This window comes from Pipistrellus hanaki (genome assembly GCF_964339955.1).
Source record: "Pipistrellus hanaki genome assembly, chromosome: 16".
In the NCBI taxonomy this organism is placed as follows: Eukaryota; Metazoa; Chordata; class Mammalia; order Chiroptera; family Vespertilionidae; genus Pipistrellus; species Pipistrellus hanaki.
The window spans coordinates 42,369,245-42,386,277 of NC_140518.1; the positions used below are offsets into that span (position 1 = coordinate 42,369,245).

The 17,033-nt window shown below is 50.9% G+C and overlaps 1 protein-coding gene across 2 annotated transcripts in view; it reads left to right on the forward strand.

The window, feature by feature from the left end:
- Positions 1–8,092: 8,092 nt before the first annotated feature.
- MYOCD (myocardin) overlaps positions 8,093–17,033 on the forward strand; it is a 92,485-nt gene continuing 83,544 nt past the window's right edge. The window contains exon 1 of one of the 2 annotated variants that reach the window (XM_084863911.1): positions 8,093–8,481. In XM_084863911.1, coding sequence (XP_084720037.1) covers positions 8,427–8,481 — 55 coding nt within the window. In that variant the 5' untranslated portion in view covers positions 8,093–8,426. Of the gene's footprint in view, positions 8,482–9,021; positions 9,151–17,033 lie in introns of those variants that run through there. The other variant, XM_084863912.1, reaches the window with a different exon arrangement.

Below are 17,033 nucleotides of genomic sequence, written 5' to 3' on the forward strand. Positions count from 1 at the left end.
AGTGGATATTAATTTACAGGGGTTTTTTGTGTGTTTTTTTCTCTCTCTCAAATAGGGCAAAAACAAAGCGTTCACAGTCTAAATGCCTCAAAACCAAATATCACTGTTTCTGCCTGCGGCATCCCTGCGATGGTTCCCCCACCTGCAGCACCACATCCGGCCTCAGGGCACCCGTTTCCCCGAGGACAGCCAGGTTTGGTGCAACTGGAGGCTGTTGAAAGGATGCTGACTCTTTCCAAACCGCTTTGGAATGGCCCTGGCTGTTTCCGCCACAGAAAATAACCATTTCCCAAAGAAGGTGCTATGCAGCATTTGTAGAGCACTTTGAAATATACAAGGTGCTTCTCTGCATTTCAGCTTTGCCTGGTGGAGGGATCATCATTATTGCCATCACCGCCACCATGATCATCATCATCATGGATCTCCTCTGATGGGAACTTCCTAGTTATCAGGCTCTGTCCTCACTGCTTTTCCTGTGCTTATTTACTAACCAAATCCTCCACAGAACTTTTTGAACAGACATCCTCACCTTACAGTAGAGGAGACAGAGGCACAAGAACAGAGAGGGTAAGTAACTTGCCCAGGGTCACACAGGTCATTAGGTGGGGCCAAGGCGTTACACACAGGCATCCAGCTCCAGCACCTCATCCTCTGCCCCACACAGCCAGCCATCCCACAGAGCAGGGTGGGAGGAGGGAGAATCACACCACCAACAGCTCCAGGTTTCCGCCACCTTCTCTCCAGACCCAGCCCATCTGCCGACATGTACATTTTATTGGGTCTTCCAGGATTTCCCTTTGGTCATTTTTAATAGATTTCCTCTCAAACACAGGAGAAGTTACCCCAGCTTCATGTCTTGGAAGCTTTAGACACACAGTTACCATTCTTTGGCTTTGAATAATAATGTAACAAAATCCTGGGTCTGTGGTTTTATTTATTTTTTTATGGCATGGGTCAGTACCAAGGTCAGTTTGTAATAAAGAATTTTCCAGAAGAAAAACAGAAATTGGCAAGGTACCGTAAGAAAATACTGCATGTGCCAAGAAGCAGCGTAGAGATGTTTAAATTCTCCCCTGACATGAATACTGACCACCCAGAGGAGTAAAAAAAAACAAAACACCTGTGTGTCCCAGAGGGGGATGCATGCACAGGCCTCGGGGTCACCTGTCAGTGGAGATGCGGCAAGAAGTCTCAGGAAGGAGAGTCGCATGGAAGCCTGGAGACCCGAGCCCCGGCCGCACCTCTCCCCGGGGACAAGTTCCAGTGAACCAGTGATCCTCGCTCCGACGTCATTTCTTGGGCTGTCGAAAAGCGTCTCAAATACCTCGCAGGGTTGCTATGGGGATTGCGAGGAAAATAGGCACAACAGGATTTAACCAGCTATAAGGACACGTGCGTTGGAGAAAAGACGCGTGATAATAGTGTGACTGTCAAACAAGAAAATCTTGGGAGGGAGGGATGAGTAGGGGAGCACAAAGCGGTTGAGGGCAGTGACAGTGTTCTATATGATTCCATGATGATAAACCCATGTCATTGGACATTTATCCAAACCCGTAGACCGTCCAACGCCAAGAACGAGCCCTGGCGTAACCCCTGATGGAGGGATAATGAAGTATCAGCGCAGGCTCATCAGGTGTAATAAACACATCTCTCTGTGGGAGGTTGACCGGGGGCAGCTGCGCATGTGTGGGGGAAGGATTATAAGGGAACTCTCTGTGCCTTCCTCTGAGTCTAATACAGTACTGGTCTAAAACAAATCTTAATAAAACAAATCTTACGAGAAGGGGCATACCAAAGGTTGCAACCCCTGCCTCAATGTCCCACAGGTTTAAGTCTGAGACGTGCTGGGTCAGTTTCCATAAAGCTGGTATGTCTGTGCAAATCCTATTCAGACAAAGGAATTTCGCTGCAGACCCCATAAGTGGGTCCAACCAGCTCCTGGCCATTTGCTAAACTGAATCACCTTTTGCCAAACACTGGGTTCCAGAGGCAGGGAGAGTATTGTCTGTGAATGAGCTGCCTCCTGCTGTGAGTTTTTCTTCACTGTTATCCTGGCTAGTTTTAATAGCACTTGGAATCCTCCCTTGGAATAGCACTTGGACATTCTCACTCGAAATGTACTAATGTTAATAGCAGGTATCATTTGAGCTAAGCTCGCTAATCCTGAGTGCCTCATGCTCTCCTCAGAGAGCGAGAAACACTTCCCAGATCCTGTGCTCTCCCACTAACAGCTCCTCTCTGACTCAGCCCTGGGGGGCTGGGGCGGGGGCAGGAGGGAAGGTGAAGAGGGGTTCGGGAAGCTCTTGAGCAATGGGGGCCCACTAAGTACTCCGGTTGGCCCTCCCCGCGTCCACCCCCGTTGTGCTGGGGTAGCGCCTCGCCATTCTTTAGCCATAATAGGCGTCCCGGGTTAATGAGACAAGGCACGCATGATTTGTAAGGTCACCTGGAACAGGTCAGTGGTTTATGGGACTCCACTCTGTTTTCTGGGGAGCGGGGCGAGGGCAGGCGTGCTGAGTGGAGGGAGGGGCTGGGATACAGAATGTTACCAGTTAACACACACACACAGATACACACGCTTTAGAGAGAAAGCAAACTCCCACGTCCGCTCACACTTTGTGAACCTGAAGGGGTTTTGTCATCCTCTCTGGAGAGTGTCTAATGCTGTGGCAGGCCCTGAATGGGTGACTCTGGACGCACCGGTCCCTACGCCCAGGCACCATCCCACAGCCCTGCTGCGATTCGTCTTCAGGGGCACCTGTAAGATGCCTTGGGAGATGTAGCCAAAGTCCTCCAGAAATTTGTAATCTATTTGCAGAAGAAAAGATCACAAATAGCCCTGGCTGGGGTGGCTCAGTTGGTTGCGGGTGGTTGGTTGCCTGCGGTTCGGTTCCCTGTGCGGGAAGGTTGCCCGCCCGTTTAATTCCAATCCGGTTGCAGGCCCCATCCCCCACGGGGGCGTGCGGGAGGCAGCCAATTGATGTCACGCTCTCAAGTGGATGTTTCTCTCTTTCTCTCCTCTCCCTTCCATTCTCTCTAAAATTCAATAAAATAAAATTTAAAGATCAAAAACAGGAACACCATTTGATATGTAATAATTTGCACACAAGTATGTCAAAGGGCAGCTTGTTTTATGATGAGTAATACAAAAAAAGTGAGCACAATAGCATTAAGAGGAAAAACAGATGAGTTATTGCCGTAGATGCAAACACAGCTTGTAAATCAGTGAAAGGGTTTTCAGGTTAAAAGGTACTTTGGGCCAAAACCGGTTTGGCTCAGTAGATAGAGCGTCCGCCTGTGGACTGAAAGGTCCCAGGTTTGATACCAGTCGAGGGCATGTACCTTGGTTGCGGACACATCCCAAGTAGGGGGTGTGCAAGAGGCAGCTGATTGATGATTCTCTCTCATTGATGTTTCTAACTCTCTATCCCTCTCCCTTCCTCTCTGTAAAAAATCAATAAAATATATATTTTTTGAAAAGGTCATTTGGAATGCCCCCGACAAAGGTAGTAACGGGAGCACCTGCGAGATAGGAGAGTAGGAAAGCAAGGGGCCTGCGATGACCTCTGCCTGGGGCTGCCTGGGGCGGTTTCCTGAATCAGGTGAATCGGAGTTGGGTTTTGACGTGTCAGTAGGAAGTCTCTAGACAGAGAACGGCAGGAATGAAGCTAGCATGGCTGGGATGATTGATTCAAACGCTGTCAGAATGCATATTCTTTGCTTCTCATCCCCGCTCCTCCCCACTGTAAGGGTGGCAAGGACACAGAGGGAATCTGAGGAGGTAATTAATACATGGACACATGACTTTTTAACAGCAACCCTGCCCTCTGGCAAGTGTGGCCCAACCAGATGGCTTTAAACCATATGAGCCATTGCACTCCCTTCTCCTGAGCAAGAGCAAGCATGGAGAAGGGCAGAGGGAGTAGGCGAAGGGGGGTTGACGGGGGTGGGGGGAGCATGAGGGGCATGTACTAACAAGGGGAGAACCGAAGGGCCTGCGGTTGTGGCCTGTCCCTCTGCTCACCACCCCTGCTCTCTGACCTAGTAGCTGACCTCATGCGGACCCATAGGGAAGTCCATAAGGGGTCAGAGTTCAAGCTGACCACTGAGCTGTGCTACAGACTCCTTTACAGACATCGCGCCCCGGCAGTGGGAGGCCGAGGATCACAGCTGGGGAAGGCAGCATCCTAAAGTGACCCACGGAGCTGCACCTTGTGTAGTCCTGCAGCTGGGAAAGGCTGGCGAGTATGACAAACACTGCAGCGACCAGGCTGCACAATATGGCTGAGGAGGTTCTGCAGGATACTTAGAGATTCTCATTAGTATAAGTTGGAGTCATTCGAAAGGGAGCTAATCCTGGGTGGCTATCACTAGTGGGATGAGTCCTTTAAGAGAGACTCTGGGGGCCCCTGGGAACTCACCGTATGCACATGTGCAGGCAAGGACACAGGAGTGTGACTGGTAAAGGCCCCTTTGCCTCTCCCCTTCCTCCCCCCCCCCCCCATTGCACGAGGGCAGTGACTCAGAAGCATGATGGAAACTGCAGTCATACCCTTATGTACCTGCTTATGCTAATGCAGCATGAGCGTCTCACCCTGGCACCTTTGTTTGAGCAGGTCCATAAGGTGCCACTGACCAGCCAGTGCAGGGCTGCTTTGTTAGTAATAAAGCATGCTGCCACCCATGTGGTCTTCCTATTCCTTGCCTCCAGAGGGGTCCAGTCCCTGGCTGAGCAACCTGCCCCAACAGAGACTTTCCAGGGAGAGATGCACCTGCCAGCCTTGGAGAAGAGTGCCACGAGGCTTCTGCAGTTGCAAGCAGCTGGATTCTGCCAACCAGTGAGCTTGGAAGAGGACACTAGCCCCTGATGGGGCCACTGCCCGCACCACCACTGGCCTGCAGCCTGTGAGATCCTGCGCAGAAGCCTGAGAGGTCAGGCCCGGAACCCTGACCCGGGGAAACGGCCAGAGGAAAAACGTGTGTGCTACTTTGAGCTAGCGGTCTCTAAGGCAGCCAGAGGTAACTGATGGCAAAGGAAAGGAAAGAGACGGTGTCCGCATAGTATGGAGCCAGCAGGAATAGCTGGAAGTGCAAAGAAGGCATAGAGAGGAGTTTAAACACTCCACAAAGAGTTGCTCTGGGCACTCCGCATGCATTGTTTCATTGAAACTTCCCCACGCTTCTGGACGCAGTTCTAAGCCCACTCTCCCTGAAGGTGCGGAATGTCTACAGGACTTGAATAACCCACCCAGGTCACAGGGCAGCTCAGATCCAAATGGCGCTCTTCCTGATGGTGGGAGCTCCCGTGCCTCCTCTGCATCACACCCCGGCTCGCTGGAGGCCTCAGAGAGGAGGGCAGAGGGCAGCGAGGCAGGGAGGAGCAGCTGAGGTGACCGCCCAGGTGACCAACGTGCAGGCCAGAGCCTGGCGCACGCCACTGTATCTGCCCTGCTCCTATAGCACCGCAGGCAAGCTGCCCCTGGGAGCGTCCTTGTCAAGTTCCACGAATGTTTTTCCCACAAAAGCATACTTTCAGAGAGAGAGAGAGAGAGAGAGAGAGAGAGAGAGAGAGAGAGAGAGAGGGAGAGAGAAAAGGATGAGCTCCTGTAGGAGCATATTTATATCCACAGATATTCCCCGCCATCGTGGCATGAGTTCTAGAGGGCCGCCCCACAGCATGATGGGAAAACCAGGGAGGGCTATGGATACGGGCATTCCCAAACATATTCAGGAAAGAAACTATGCCCTCCCCCCTGCCCACCGACACCCGACACCCCTACACACACACACACACACACACACACACACACACGCACACACGCACACACGCACGCGCACACACACACAAGCCTGCAGAGGAAAAACAATTCAGTCCTGTCCGACTCATCCAGGTCATGCAGACCCTTACGTGCAATGCTGGCTTCAGCTGTTTTTATCACAACTTTCACTAAAAAAAAAAGAAACAGGTCTCTGCCAAGTTGCCTTCTTCTCGGCCCCACGATCCTCGGGGTAAAAATCTGCTTGTTTTTCTTTTGTTTTTAAAGTTGCTCAAAATAGTTTTTTTTTTTTTCTTTTCTCAGATAATTTAGCAATGTTCCTTATCCCAGCATCTCTCCCTCCCAGAGTACCCGTCCCCAACCCCGCCAAGGGCATCTCGGAGCTGGCAGGGTTCCTTCAGGCTCCTGTGCCTCCCTTCCCTTCACCAAACCTCCCTCCATTTAACCTGTTTTCACTGGAGACTGGGAGCCTGGGGCTCCACTGAGGACAGAATGCTGATGGCAAGAGGGGCCATGCTGTGGGCAGGCAGAACAAAAACCCCACGTCCCATGTTCACACCCTAACCCCGGGGATCGGTGAGGATGCTCAGATGCATGGCAAAGGGGAGTAAGGTAACAAATGGACGGGATCAAGGTTGACAATCAGCTGACCTTGCACTAGGGTCACACGCAGGGGCCTTCAGTATGTAGCGGGAGAAAGGAGAGAGGTCGAAGCCGGAATGCAGGGTAAGAACTTGACCCACCGCCGGGCTTTGCAGGTGGAGGAAGGGGCCCTGGCTGGTGTGGCTCAGCTGGCTGAGCACTGTCCAGAAGACACAGACGGACACCAGAAGCTGGAAGGCGAGACCATGATTTCCTCCTCCCGAGAAAACCAGCCCTGCGGACACCTGGGTTTCTGCCCGCTGAGACTCAGGTCTGACTTCTGACCCCCAAACTGCACAATAACAGACCCGCGCTGTTTGGAGCCACTGGGCCTGTCAGGGCGGGACTGGGAGCAGTACACTCTGCGTGGGGACGTTGCCTCTGCACAGGCTGCAGGGCCAGGCGAGGGGAAGGGACCTGGGTGGGCTTGTCTGCCTCCCTGGCTTCCTGACTCCTCAGGGCCAGTGTCTCTCCCAGAGGCCTTGTTTATACAAAAGGCGGGCCAGAGCCAGAGTGCACCCGAGAGAGAGCCAGGGAATCCGGGCAGAGGCCCAAACTCGGGGCAGTAAACGTTGTACCAGGAGTTGGCGTGGCCTCGGAGCCTCATCTGTCACCAACTGGCCTGTTGGGGTTCTGGGATCTCCTGAGACACAGGCAGGTACGAGGGTGACAGATGATGGAGGAGGCCCCCTCGTGCACTAAGGTTGCAAATAAATTCAACCCAACTTTATGTGTGTAGACAGTCTGCGGGGTGGGTGTGTTTCTAGTGTGTTTTGTTTGTTTTTTGACTTTTTTTTTTTTTTTTTTTTTTTGAGCAGGGCCTTTGCTTCATTTGTTGATGAGCCTGTTACACCTGGCGGTCTTGGTGTGGAAGGGATTGTGCCCTGAGGAGGGACTCCCTCCGAGGAGAGCCCTTGAGCTTGCCCATGCTCCCAGCCCCAGCTCTGAGGCCCCCTGCTCCAGGTACCTTCCTTCCTGGGACCTCACCCTCCGGAGAGCACAAAAGGGCGTTGCACCCCTGCGCCTCCCCGATGGAGAGCACCGTGTCCCGCGGAGTGAGCAGCCCATGGAGTCCTGTTTGTCCAGAAAGCGCAGATCTCCGAAAAACGAGAGGCTTTTCCTCTTCTCCGTGGACGTGCGTCCAAGTCTGACCCTCGAGCTGCGAGATGTGTCAAGTCTGTGCCTGTAACCCTCCAAGGCGGGGAGGAAGTGGGAGCTTCAGTCTGGTGAGAGCCCTATGTGTCTGCTAGGGGCCCCGCTTATCTGGGAAGCGCCCGGCGCAGCCAGTCCCATAGGCGCGCGTCCCTCCCGGGTGGCTGCCGCCGCTCCCGCCTCCCAGGCGCAGCCCCAGAGCCCGGCGGCGGCGGGAAAGCCCGAGGTTCCCCCCCACCCCGGCCCAGGCCCCCAGGCCCTCAGGCCCTCAGGCCCTCTCCGTGGCCGTGGGTGAGCCCGGGCGCCCCGCTGCCCTCCTTTTTGTGCCCCTTAACTCTGCGCCCCGCCAGGAGGGCTCGGCCGCGCCTCCCTCCGTGCGCCCAGCCCGCTGCAAAGAGTTAAGAGCGGCCCGGGACGCCTCCAGCGGCTCCTGGTCCCCGGTCCCCGCTCGCCGCTCCTGATTGGCCGAGCTCCTGTCAGTAGTAAAAAAGTATCAGATAGCAAACTTGGGACCTTCATAAAGGCGTGGCGTGGTACTCCTCGATGATGATTGCCGGCGGCCTATGACATCAGCCAGGAACGCCTGGGATGCCGCTGCTCCCGGCCCGACGCCGCCGCGGGAGGAGGAGGGTCCCGCCGCCGCCGCCTAGGAGTTAGCCGCCCGCGCAGCGAGGGGGAGCCCCGCCAGGGTTCCGGGGACACTGGTTTCGGTCCCTGGCGGCCTCTGTCCTCCTACCCAGGGGAGCTCCCGGAGGAGAGCTGGATGAATTCTGGGTTGTCAGCTGCGCGCAGCGGGGCTCCCGGGAGCCGGTTCCTGGTGGCACACAGGGGGCGCCTGGCTCGCTGAGACTCAACATGACCCTCCTGGGGGCTGAGCACTCTTTGCTGATTAGGAGCAAGTTCAGATCAGGTAGGGCTGAGGCATCTGACGTGCCTTCCTCAACTTTCCTCTCCTGTGCTTCTCAGCGCTCCACGGCTTTCCAATAAATGTGTCAGAGCCCCTGCGTGCGCCTCTGGCTGCTGCAACCTTGTCCCCAGAAAGCACATTGGGAAGTGACAATGTGATTCGACCTTGGGGGCCTTTAGTGTCTTCCGTTTGAAGTGCTTGGAGTTGCTGAGTGTGGTTTTTTTGTTCGTGAAAAGGACAGTCTTTTCCTTGTATTTATTTATTTATTTTTCTCTGTATCTGTGAATAGAAAATTTGGAAGTCTATCCAAAAAGAAACAAGTTTGAAAAGGAACAAATGAGGGGATCTCGAGTTTGTGGCTGCATAACATTAGTGATAATCGCTGAGAAGATGAACCTGAGGCTGTGTGTTCGATGCCTGGGGTCACTTAAAACGTAGCTAATCCAAACAAATGTATTTCCCAAAAAAGTCACTTGGGGGAAGTAAAAATAGCCAATTTGGAGCACAACAAGTATTTAAAATGACATCACTGTGGAGGGGGGGAAAAAGCCCAGTGCCACAAATATTTTTTCCCAAACCATCCGATATTTATAAATGGAGAGGGTTTTTTTCTCCCCCAAATATCTGTGCTAGTGGCGCAAAGAGGAACTTCTCCCTGGACGCAGAGTCAAGGTGAGTGGGGACGGTGGGAACTCCGCGCTGCTCACAAGGGTTGGTACGGGCACAGGGAAGGTCTGAGTGTGGAATTAACCACAGACACCTGCCTTCTTAAATTCTTTCTCTATAACTCGTGTCGAATATTGGTTTTTTAAAAAAAGCAGTAACAAGCCACTCAACCAATGGCAGGACTTTTGCTTAGAAGATGAATTGTTGTATGAGAGCGCCCATGTGGACAAGCCGCAGAGCAGGTGTTGGGAGGATGCCGGCCTGGTTCGAGGTTTTCCTTCGCCTCTAAGGAGGGCCACTCGGTGTGTCACCTGGGATGGATGTGTCAGCAACGAGAAGCGTGGTTGCTGGGACAGCAGGGTTACCTGTGGCTTCCTCGGAGATGCCTGGCTTTCAGACGTCTGTGCGGTTGGCTGGAGATTTTCTTAGTCTCTGTGCTGTTGAAACGAGATGAAAACTCAGGAGCTCGGCCAACCAAAATGCTCAGTGCCAGGCTTCAGGATATAAACTCATCTGCCAGCCATCCGGTTCAGCAGTAGTTACATCCTTCCTTTCCTTACTTCCCGTGGTGAGGTGAGGTGGTTGATGTGTTAATCCGCTAGAGACACTGGCACTGCTTTGTAATTTGGTCAAAACTGCAAGGCAACACTGCCACCTTTCTGAAGAAAAGAGGATGCAGATTTGTTTTTGCAAAAAGCTACATTCCTTTCCAATGCACCCTTGCCGGTTCCTGTGGGGGGCAGGGGAGGGGTCTGTCCCTCCAAGGGTTTGGTGAGGTTCTGGAGAGGATTGCAAAAGCAGGTTCCTCAGACTCACCCTTCCTTCCTAAAGTGCAGAGGAGGGGGAAGACGGTGTTTGCAGGGCTCCGAATGCCTGCCTCGGTGGAGGCCTGGTGTCTCCCAGGTACCTACCCCCTGGAGCTCCTGAGAACTCCAAGTGCGGACTCGTTTTTTCTTAAAGCTCGCACAGGCTTTTGTGTCCCAGGAAGGGTAGCTTTGGGAAACATGGTATCAAAGCAGACGCGGGCATGCTTAATCCTCCACCTGTGACACACAGGGACGCTGGGGTCTGTATACGGACGGAGTGGGTTCAATATCTGAGATGCAAGGGGTTGATAATCTACAAGACGGAGGAGAAAAACAGGCAGAACGTAAAACTAAGTAAATGTCACGTTGAGGACGGTGACTGTGGATTATGAGGATAGCTGCACCCCCAGAAGCCTGGCCGGCGGCGTGCTTACAAAGGGCCGGCCTCTGCCTCAGAGAACTTGGTTTACTTTGCGGCTAACAACGGATTAGGGAGGCCTCTTTGCTGTTTTGATTTCTCTCCTTCTCCCTCTCTCCCTCTTCTTTTTTTCTCCTTTTCGTTCATGAGCTGCTCAAGATGTAAACTCATAAAATTCTGACTGCTAATGTTTGCTTTGATAGTGGACCCTGCTGTTACGTATTTTGTTAAAAATAGCTCAAAAAATAAATGAAACTGGTTTGCTCTCTGATCGTGGAAGACTCCCGTATTCTGGGACTTGTGTTAAGTGAGAAGATAGCGGCTTTGACTCTGAGGTTGACACGTATGACAACAGCATCCAGCCGGCTTCCTGAGGTGGTATTTGATATTGAGTGACCTTGCTATTCAGCACAGAATCCTGCCAAGGGGAGTAGGCAGTTGTGAGAGTCTCCACGTATGAACATGCCTAATGATACAAACTCATCTTATCTGAGAGGCGCACGGTTTCACGGTCAAGTGTGTGGGCCCGGAACAAACTTGCTGGGACTTGAGCGGGCGCCTTTACTGACCAGCAACCTGGCCTTGAACCTTAGGTAAACTACAGGACTCCTTCTGCCTCCGTTTGCCTCATTTGAATAATGAGAACGATTATAGGGTTGCTGTGATGATTAAATGTGAATCTACAGGTAAACCACTAAGGAAAATGCCTGGCGCTTAGTAAGCCTTCAAAAAATATTGTTCTATTGTCGATGTTGTTTCGGCTGCCGGGTTCTATATGGGTCACTCTCTCTCTCTCTGAATCTTGGCAATTTAGTCTGTAAATGTCAAGGTTGGACCAGATGATTTCTCAGGTAACATTTCGTGGTTCTCTGAGAACACATAAAGATCGGGAACAGGCAAAATTGCGATTGGGCTGTGTGGCATTGGGCATACGGTATATGTAAGCAGGCCTGCAATAAATAGTGTGAGTTTCAGACTAACTGTATTTTTACTGTTTGTAGTATCACTCTTCTTTTGTCAATCAAGATACTGTAATCAGTATCTCTGTCAACAATTTTCCTCAATGCCACAATCTTCGTGTCAACAAAAGACAAGGACTTACGTGTATGTGTGTACACACACACACACACACACACACCTTATGCACAAAGATCAAAAGGAGAGGGAGAGGGCCAGTAATGGATTTTGCTTCTAAAGAGCTTTTGTTTTGCGTTCGTTTCTTTCCCTTTCCCTCCTTCTCCCATTCAAACAGCTCACACAAAGGCAGACTCTGGCATCAGCCATGAGCGTGCCTCTGTCCCCCACAAACTTGGGGCTGTCAAATTTAGCAAATAAAAATACAGAGGCCACTGGGATATGGAGGGCAAGCTTTTATCTGAAGTCCAAATTGAACAGGGCACTCTGTATGTTCTCTGGGAGCCCCACCTGCAATCTGAGCCGTGTTTCACCAGCACGCTCTGCTGCCCCGTCCAACATCTTATCAGGCTCTTGAGATTCTGGGGCCAATAGACCCTCCAAATTGCAAACGTGCATTTTCGGCTCGGGAGCAGAGACTGAAACTCTAAATGAGGAGCAGGTGCCATGAGCTTGAGCTCTGGGTCCTGGGATGCAGCAGCACATGGATCAAGGAGGAATGTGAGAACTTCCCTTCGGCTTTCTGGGAGGAGGAGGAGGAAGAAGAGGAGAAGGAGGAGGAGGAGGAGGAGGAGGAGGAGGAGGAGGAGGAGGAAGAGGAGGAGGAGGAAGTGGAGGAGGAGCCAGCAGACAGGCTGCTCAGGTGCAGGGCTCCGGGACTTGGGGCTGTAGCCGAAAGAAGCCAAGGAGCATGCAGAGCAGGTGCTGAGGAAGCAGAGCGGCCTCAGCTCGGGGCTGTGCGGGGCAGCGCACCAGCTCCACACGCTTCACCGGCCTGAGCGGCCTGCAGAGCCCCCGGCTGCTGTTTGTGTTTCCAGAGACAGCCAGGGACATCTCAGGCCCCCACAGGTCATCCTCTCTGTTTTCTCTGTCCTCCTTCCTCCAGATCACCTGGAAGGGCTGCTTAGTTCTACTTCAAGCTAGATCCTGAACATCTCTGAGACGGAATATTTTCTCTTAAACCGAGGACACTGCCCTAAGAGGCTGGCCCAGAGGTTGTGGACACTATTGAAGAAATTCCCACCACGATCTCAAAGAAGTTCAGCCTCTGGCCCTGCCTGCGTCATTAATTCATCTTAGGACCTAGGACAAATATTTTAACCTAGTGCTGTATTATGGAAAAGACATTCTTCTAGGTTAACTTAATTGTCCTAGGCTCTGAACTACCTGTATAAAGATATAGGTATAGCTATGGGATATATACTTTTTTCTTCACCTCATTTAACTGACCTCCTTAGGCCTCATTTTTGTCATCTACAAAATAGAGGATCTGGGCTGTCTGTCCCTGAAGTTGCTTCCTCTAATGTTTGGCATTTATCCAAGTGAATGGCCCTAAGGATTAGTGTCAAGTTTTGGAGAGTGTAAGCTTTACAAACGTATTCCTGTGAGGTTTCTGCTCTTGTATTCTCGGGGAAATTGGCATAGATTTCTTAGATGGATGAATGAATAATTTACACCTACCATTTTCATAAATAACCTGGTGGTATTCAAGGAAATCATTTCAATTGTCTCACAGGTTCAGTCTTCTTTTCAGCATTTCATTGACAGCTTCTGGGGGTGAAGCCCACGAAAAAACAGATAGCTTAGCGAGTCCCAATTCCATTTTGCTAGTGACATGAGCAGTAAAATATTTCTATAGTTTGGAAAAACTTGTTCCATCAAATTGTCACCATGGGCCTCTGAACAACGTGTTCTTAGCTCAACTCCCCCTTTGCTCACAACCACTAATTCCCTTTTCAGCAACTGCATTAGTTTCCTATTTGTTCCGAGGTCACTTACTGCACCTCAGTGGTGTGGGACAGCACAGACAGGTTATGTCAGTTATGGAGGTCGAGTCTGAAAGGGGCCTCGCTGGTCCAGGTGTGGGCAGGGCTGCGTTCCTTCCGAGACCCTAAGGGAGAGTCTGCTTCCTGGTCTCTCTAGACTGCGGAGGCAGCCCTGTCCTTTGGCTTGGGGCCCCTTCCTCATCTTCTAGATGTCTCTCTGACTGGACTCTTGTGCTCTGTCTTCCACATGGAAGGATTCCCCTGGGCTCATCCAGGGCCATCTCCTGTTTTAAGGTCAGCTGATTAGCACCCCGAAACCCATCTAAGCACTAATCCCCTATGCCACAGGTCTTCATCAGCACTGGCTGCTCTAACAAAATCCCATGGCTGGGGGCAAAACAACAGAGGTGTGTTACCTTGCAGTTCCGGAGGCTGGAAGTCCAGGATGCCAGCAGGCTCACTTCTGGTGAAAGTTCTCTGCCTCGGCCTCCTTCTTGCTATGGCCTCACAGGGCATAGAGAGAGCCAGAGGGGGGAAACTCTCTTCTCATAAGGAGATTAATCCCATCATCAGGGCCACCCTCACACCTCATATAAATCAATCACCTCCCAGAGGCCCATCTCCAACTAGAGTGGGGTTAGGGCTTCAGCATGAATGGTTAGGGGGTAGGACCACAGAAGGTGACATATTCATGGGCCCCGGGATTAAGACATGGGTAACTTTGCAGTGTATGTGGGGAGAGGGGAGGAGAGAAAGAGGGCATTATTCTACTGATGACAGCAACTTCCAATAACTTCCAACCTGGCATTCCCAACTCCCATGCCTCCACAGGGCTCTGCCCTGCGGTCTTTGTTCTGCAGAGCTTTGCTCACACTGTGATTGTCTAGCCACAGTCCCAAGGCTCCCTCCGGGGCCACCGTAGACAAATGCCACCATGTCAACAGCTGTTTAGCAGAAAAGGTTTGAAAAGAGAGAGGCAGAATATCCAAAATATTAAGTGTGTTTTTTAACTTCAGAATTCCTTCAAAGCTTTAATAGTTCTAATACCTACTATGAGCTTCTCAAAGGCAGTGACTTCCAAGTGTGCTATATTTTACTCCCATGGCAGCTCCTCGGGCAGGTCCGGCTAGACAGCCTCATTGTGGGAAATTCTGCTCCAAGCAGAGACGCTCTCCTTCCCACCAGTGATTTATTCAAAGAGGTTGATCTCTAGGTGAATGCTGCCGGCAAGCTCTGCCCCTCACCCAGGTGAGAACTCGATAGTTTTCCTCCTGGCTGCTTATTTCTAACTGGCTCACCCCTCACTCCTCCACCGTATTTATTGGTGTCAGGACCAATACCCCCACCACGGATGGATATTCATCATAGGAGCCTACACCCTGTCCCCAAGGAGCTCACAGACAACCTGAAAATGCTGTAGAGGGTGATATAGTCATTCATTCATTCATTCATTCATTCATTCATTCATTCAAACACATTTCTCTCCTGGTTCCCTTGTAGTGGAGACTGTGCTGGAAGCTGGGGGTACAACTGGGGAGCAGAAAGGACACATTCCTTGTCCTCACCTGGAATTTTAGATGCTTCCTGCAAATCGCCTTCAAGGTCCACACTGGAACACAGCTAGCCTGGCCTTAAAAGATCACTGCATCTTAAGCCTGAGATTTAAGATCTTTTTTAAAAGCCAAAGGAGCCTTCAGGGTGTGACTCAGGCCACCTACTTGAGGACACTATTGTTGCCTCAGGTCCGACTGGGTTGGATTTGCCAAATGCTGTACCGGGTGGTCTTCCCTGGCCACCTTCATTACTCTGCCGGAGCCCCAACCTCCCCCCGTACTTCCCCTGTCTTGTTTTTACCCACAGCACTTGTCATTATTGGGCATACTAGACATTTCACTTGGTTATCTGTTTGTTATTTGTCCCTGAGGGTTAGATTTTGCTTTGTTCGTTGGTTTTTACTGCTTTATTTCCCAGCACCCAGAACAGTGATTGGCAGAGAGAAGGCACCATTGATTATGTGTTGAATTGATGCATTTTATTCTGTGCCCATAGAATATTCATAAACAATAAAAATAAACAACATAACGTTTTTATACCTGTTTAGGCATTAAAGCTATAACAACAAAAAAAGAGATGCATGAATATAAATGCAAATTTCAGGAGAGTAGTTGCCTGTAGAGGGGGAGGGGCAGGTGAGAGATGGCTGTGCCCGAGACGAGAAGAGGGTTTGTGGTGGCCCTCTGGCCAGGCAGTGGTTCCCTGCGTGCTTAGTCTTAGGCACATCAATTACACATTGTTCATTTGTGGGCTAGTGACAAGGTGGACCAGGAATTCTGATTAACCGAATTTCGTGTACTGGGGTACGTTACAAAAGTAAGTGTCTTAAGACCAAAAAGTGTGGCGCTCATCCTCTATCTGCTGCAGTGCATGGCGGACAGTCAGCAAGGTTTTGTCGAGTTGGATGAAAGCAAATGGAATGGATTCCGGCCTGAAGGGGCTACTCTGGGGAAGGACAGAAGTGCAGGGCAGAGGCAGAAGGGCTGAGCCCAGGGCTAGAGTTTTACACACGTCAGGAAGCCAAACTGGAGCAGGAGCTGCGGGAGCCTGAAGTGCACATTCTTCCCACCCTCTGGGCCAGAGTTTCCGGTCAGTCCCCCAGCAGCCCTTTTCCTTGCATCTCTGTCCAGCTCAGAGGGGTGGAGCTCGCAAGTGTATTTGACAAGCTCCTGCCTCCTCAGTTCATGCCAACCTTGAGACTCAGCATGCCCACTCTGACTCCACAACCTTGGGAAGGTCACCTCAGCTCCCTGGGCCTGTGTTGCCATAATGACAGCGTAGTACGTGCCGCTGACGGAAAGACGTTGGTGGAATTACTGAGGGTTTCTTCTACAGAAGGGAGTCCCCGTTCCCCTTGGGAAAGATTATTTGACCGGGTGGCATGTGTGAATTGTGCAAGAGAGAAACACAGAGGAGTTAAAAGGTTTGGATGGACATGAATAGAATTTTAAAAACAACAAAAACCATTAACCGAGTAATAGTTTCGCAGCCTTACATTTTCAACTTCATTAAGCTGGTGGTGATTGCTTATTTTCCTAAGTCAGTAATTTGCACTCATTTCTATTTTGAGATCATCCAGAGTAGCTGGTAAGTCCAGTTAAGGAACCAGACTTCCATCATTATTCTTAGATAAAGTACCAGGGCATCCAAATTCTCTTAAAATAAAATGTATTGTTTATTCTTTGAAATTGAGAATAAATAAGGGTCATTCCTGACTTTTATTGTCTCTGGGCCCAGCAAGGTGCCCTCCAAACCACTGGGAAAACAAACTTCTTTTCTCCTGTTGGTTGAGGGAGTGTGAGTTCTCCCACTCCTTATAGACACCATTGGAGTGGTTCTCTCACCATCTCCGTCACTCCAGTTGATGTTGGCTGCAGCCAGGCTCCTTAGATCATTAGAAAAACAATAGTGAATGAAGCCACTGTAAAATGTATTTATTGGGTTCCCTCATGTATGGCGCTTAGCCATCACTCGGTATGTGTGGCCATGTGAGTGAATACACAGCCTCTCAGATACTTAGTATGTCTTGCTTAGCACCTCTTGTCTGAAACCCCAATTTGAACTACTGTTAGTCAGCTCCCCTCCTTGGCATTTAATTCCCCTCCGCCTCTTAAGTGGTACAAAAATATCATCAGGTTTTTTTCTCTGACAATGTACTCAAGTAGCCCCAGGGTAAAATGACTAGAAAATACCCCCTAAGACTTTCCTATT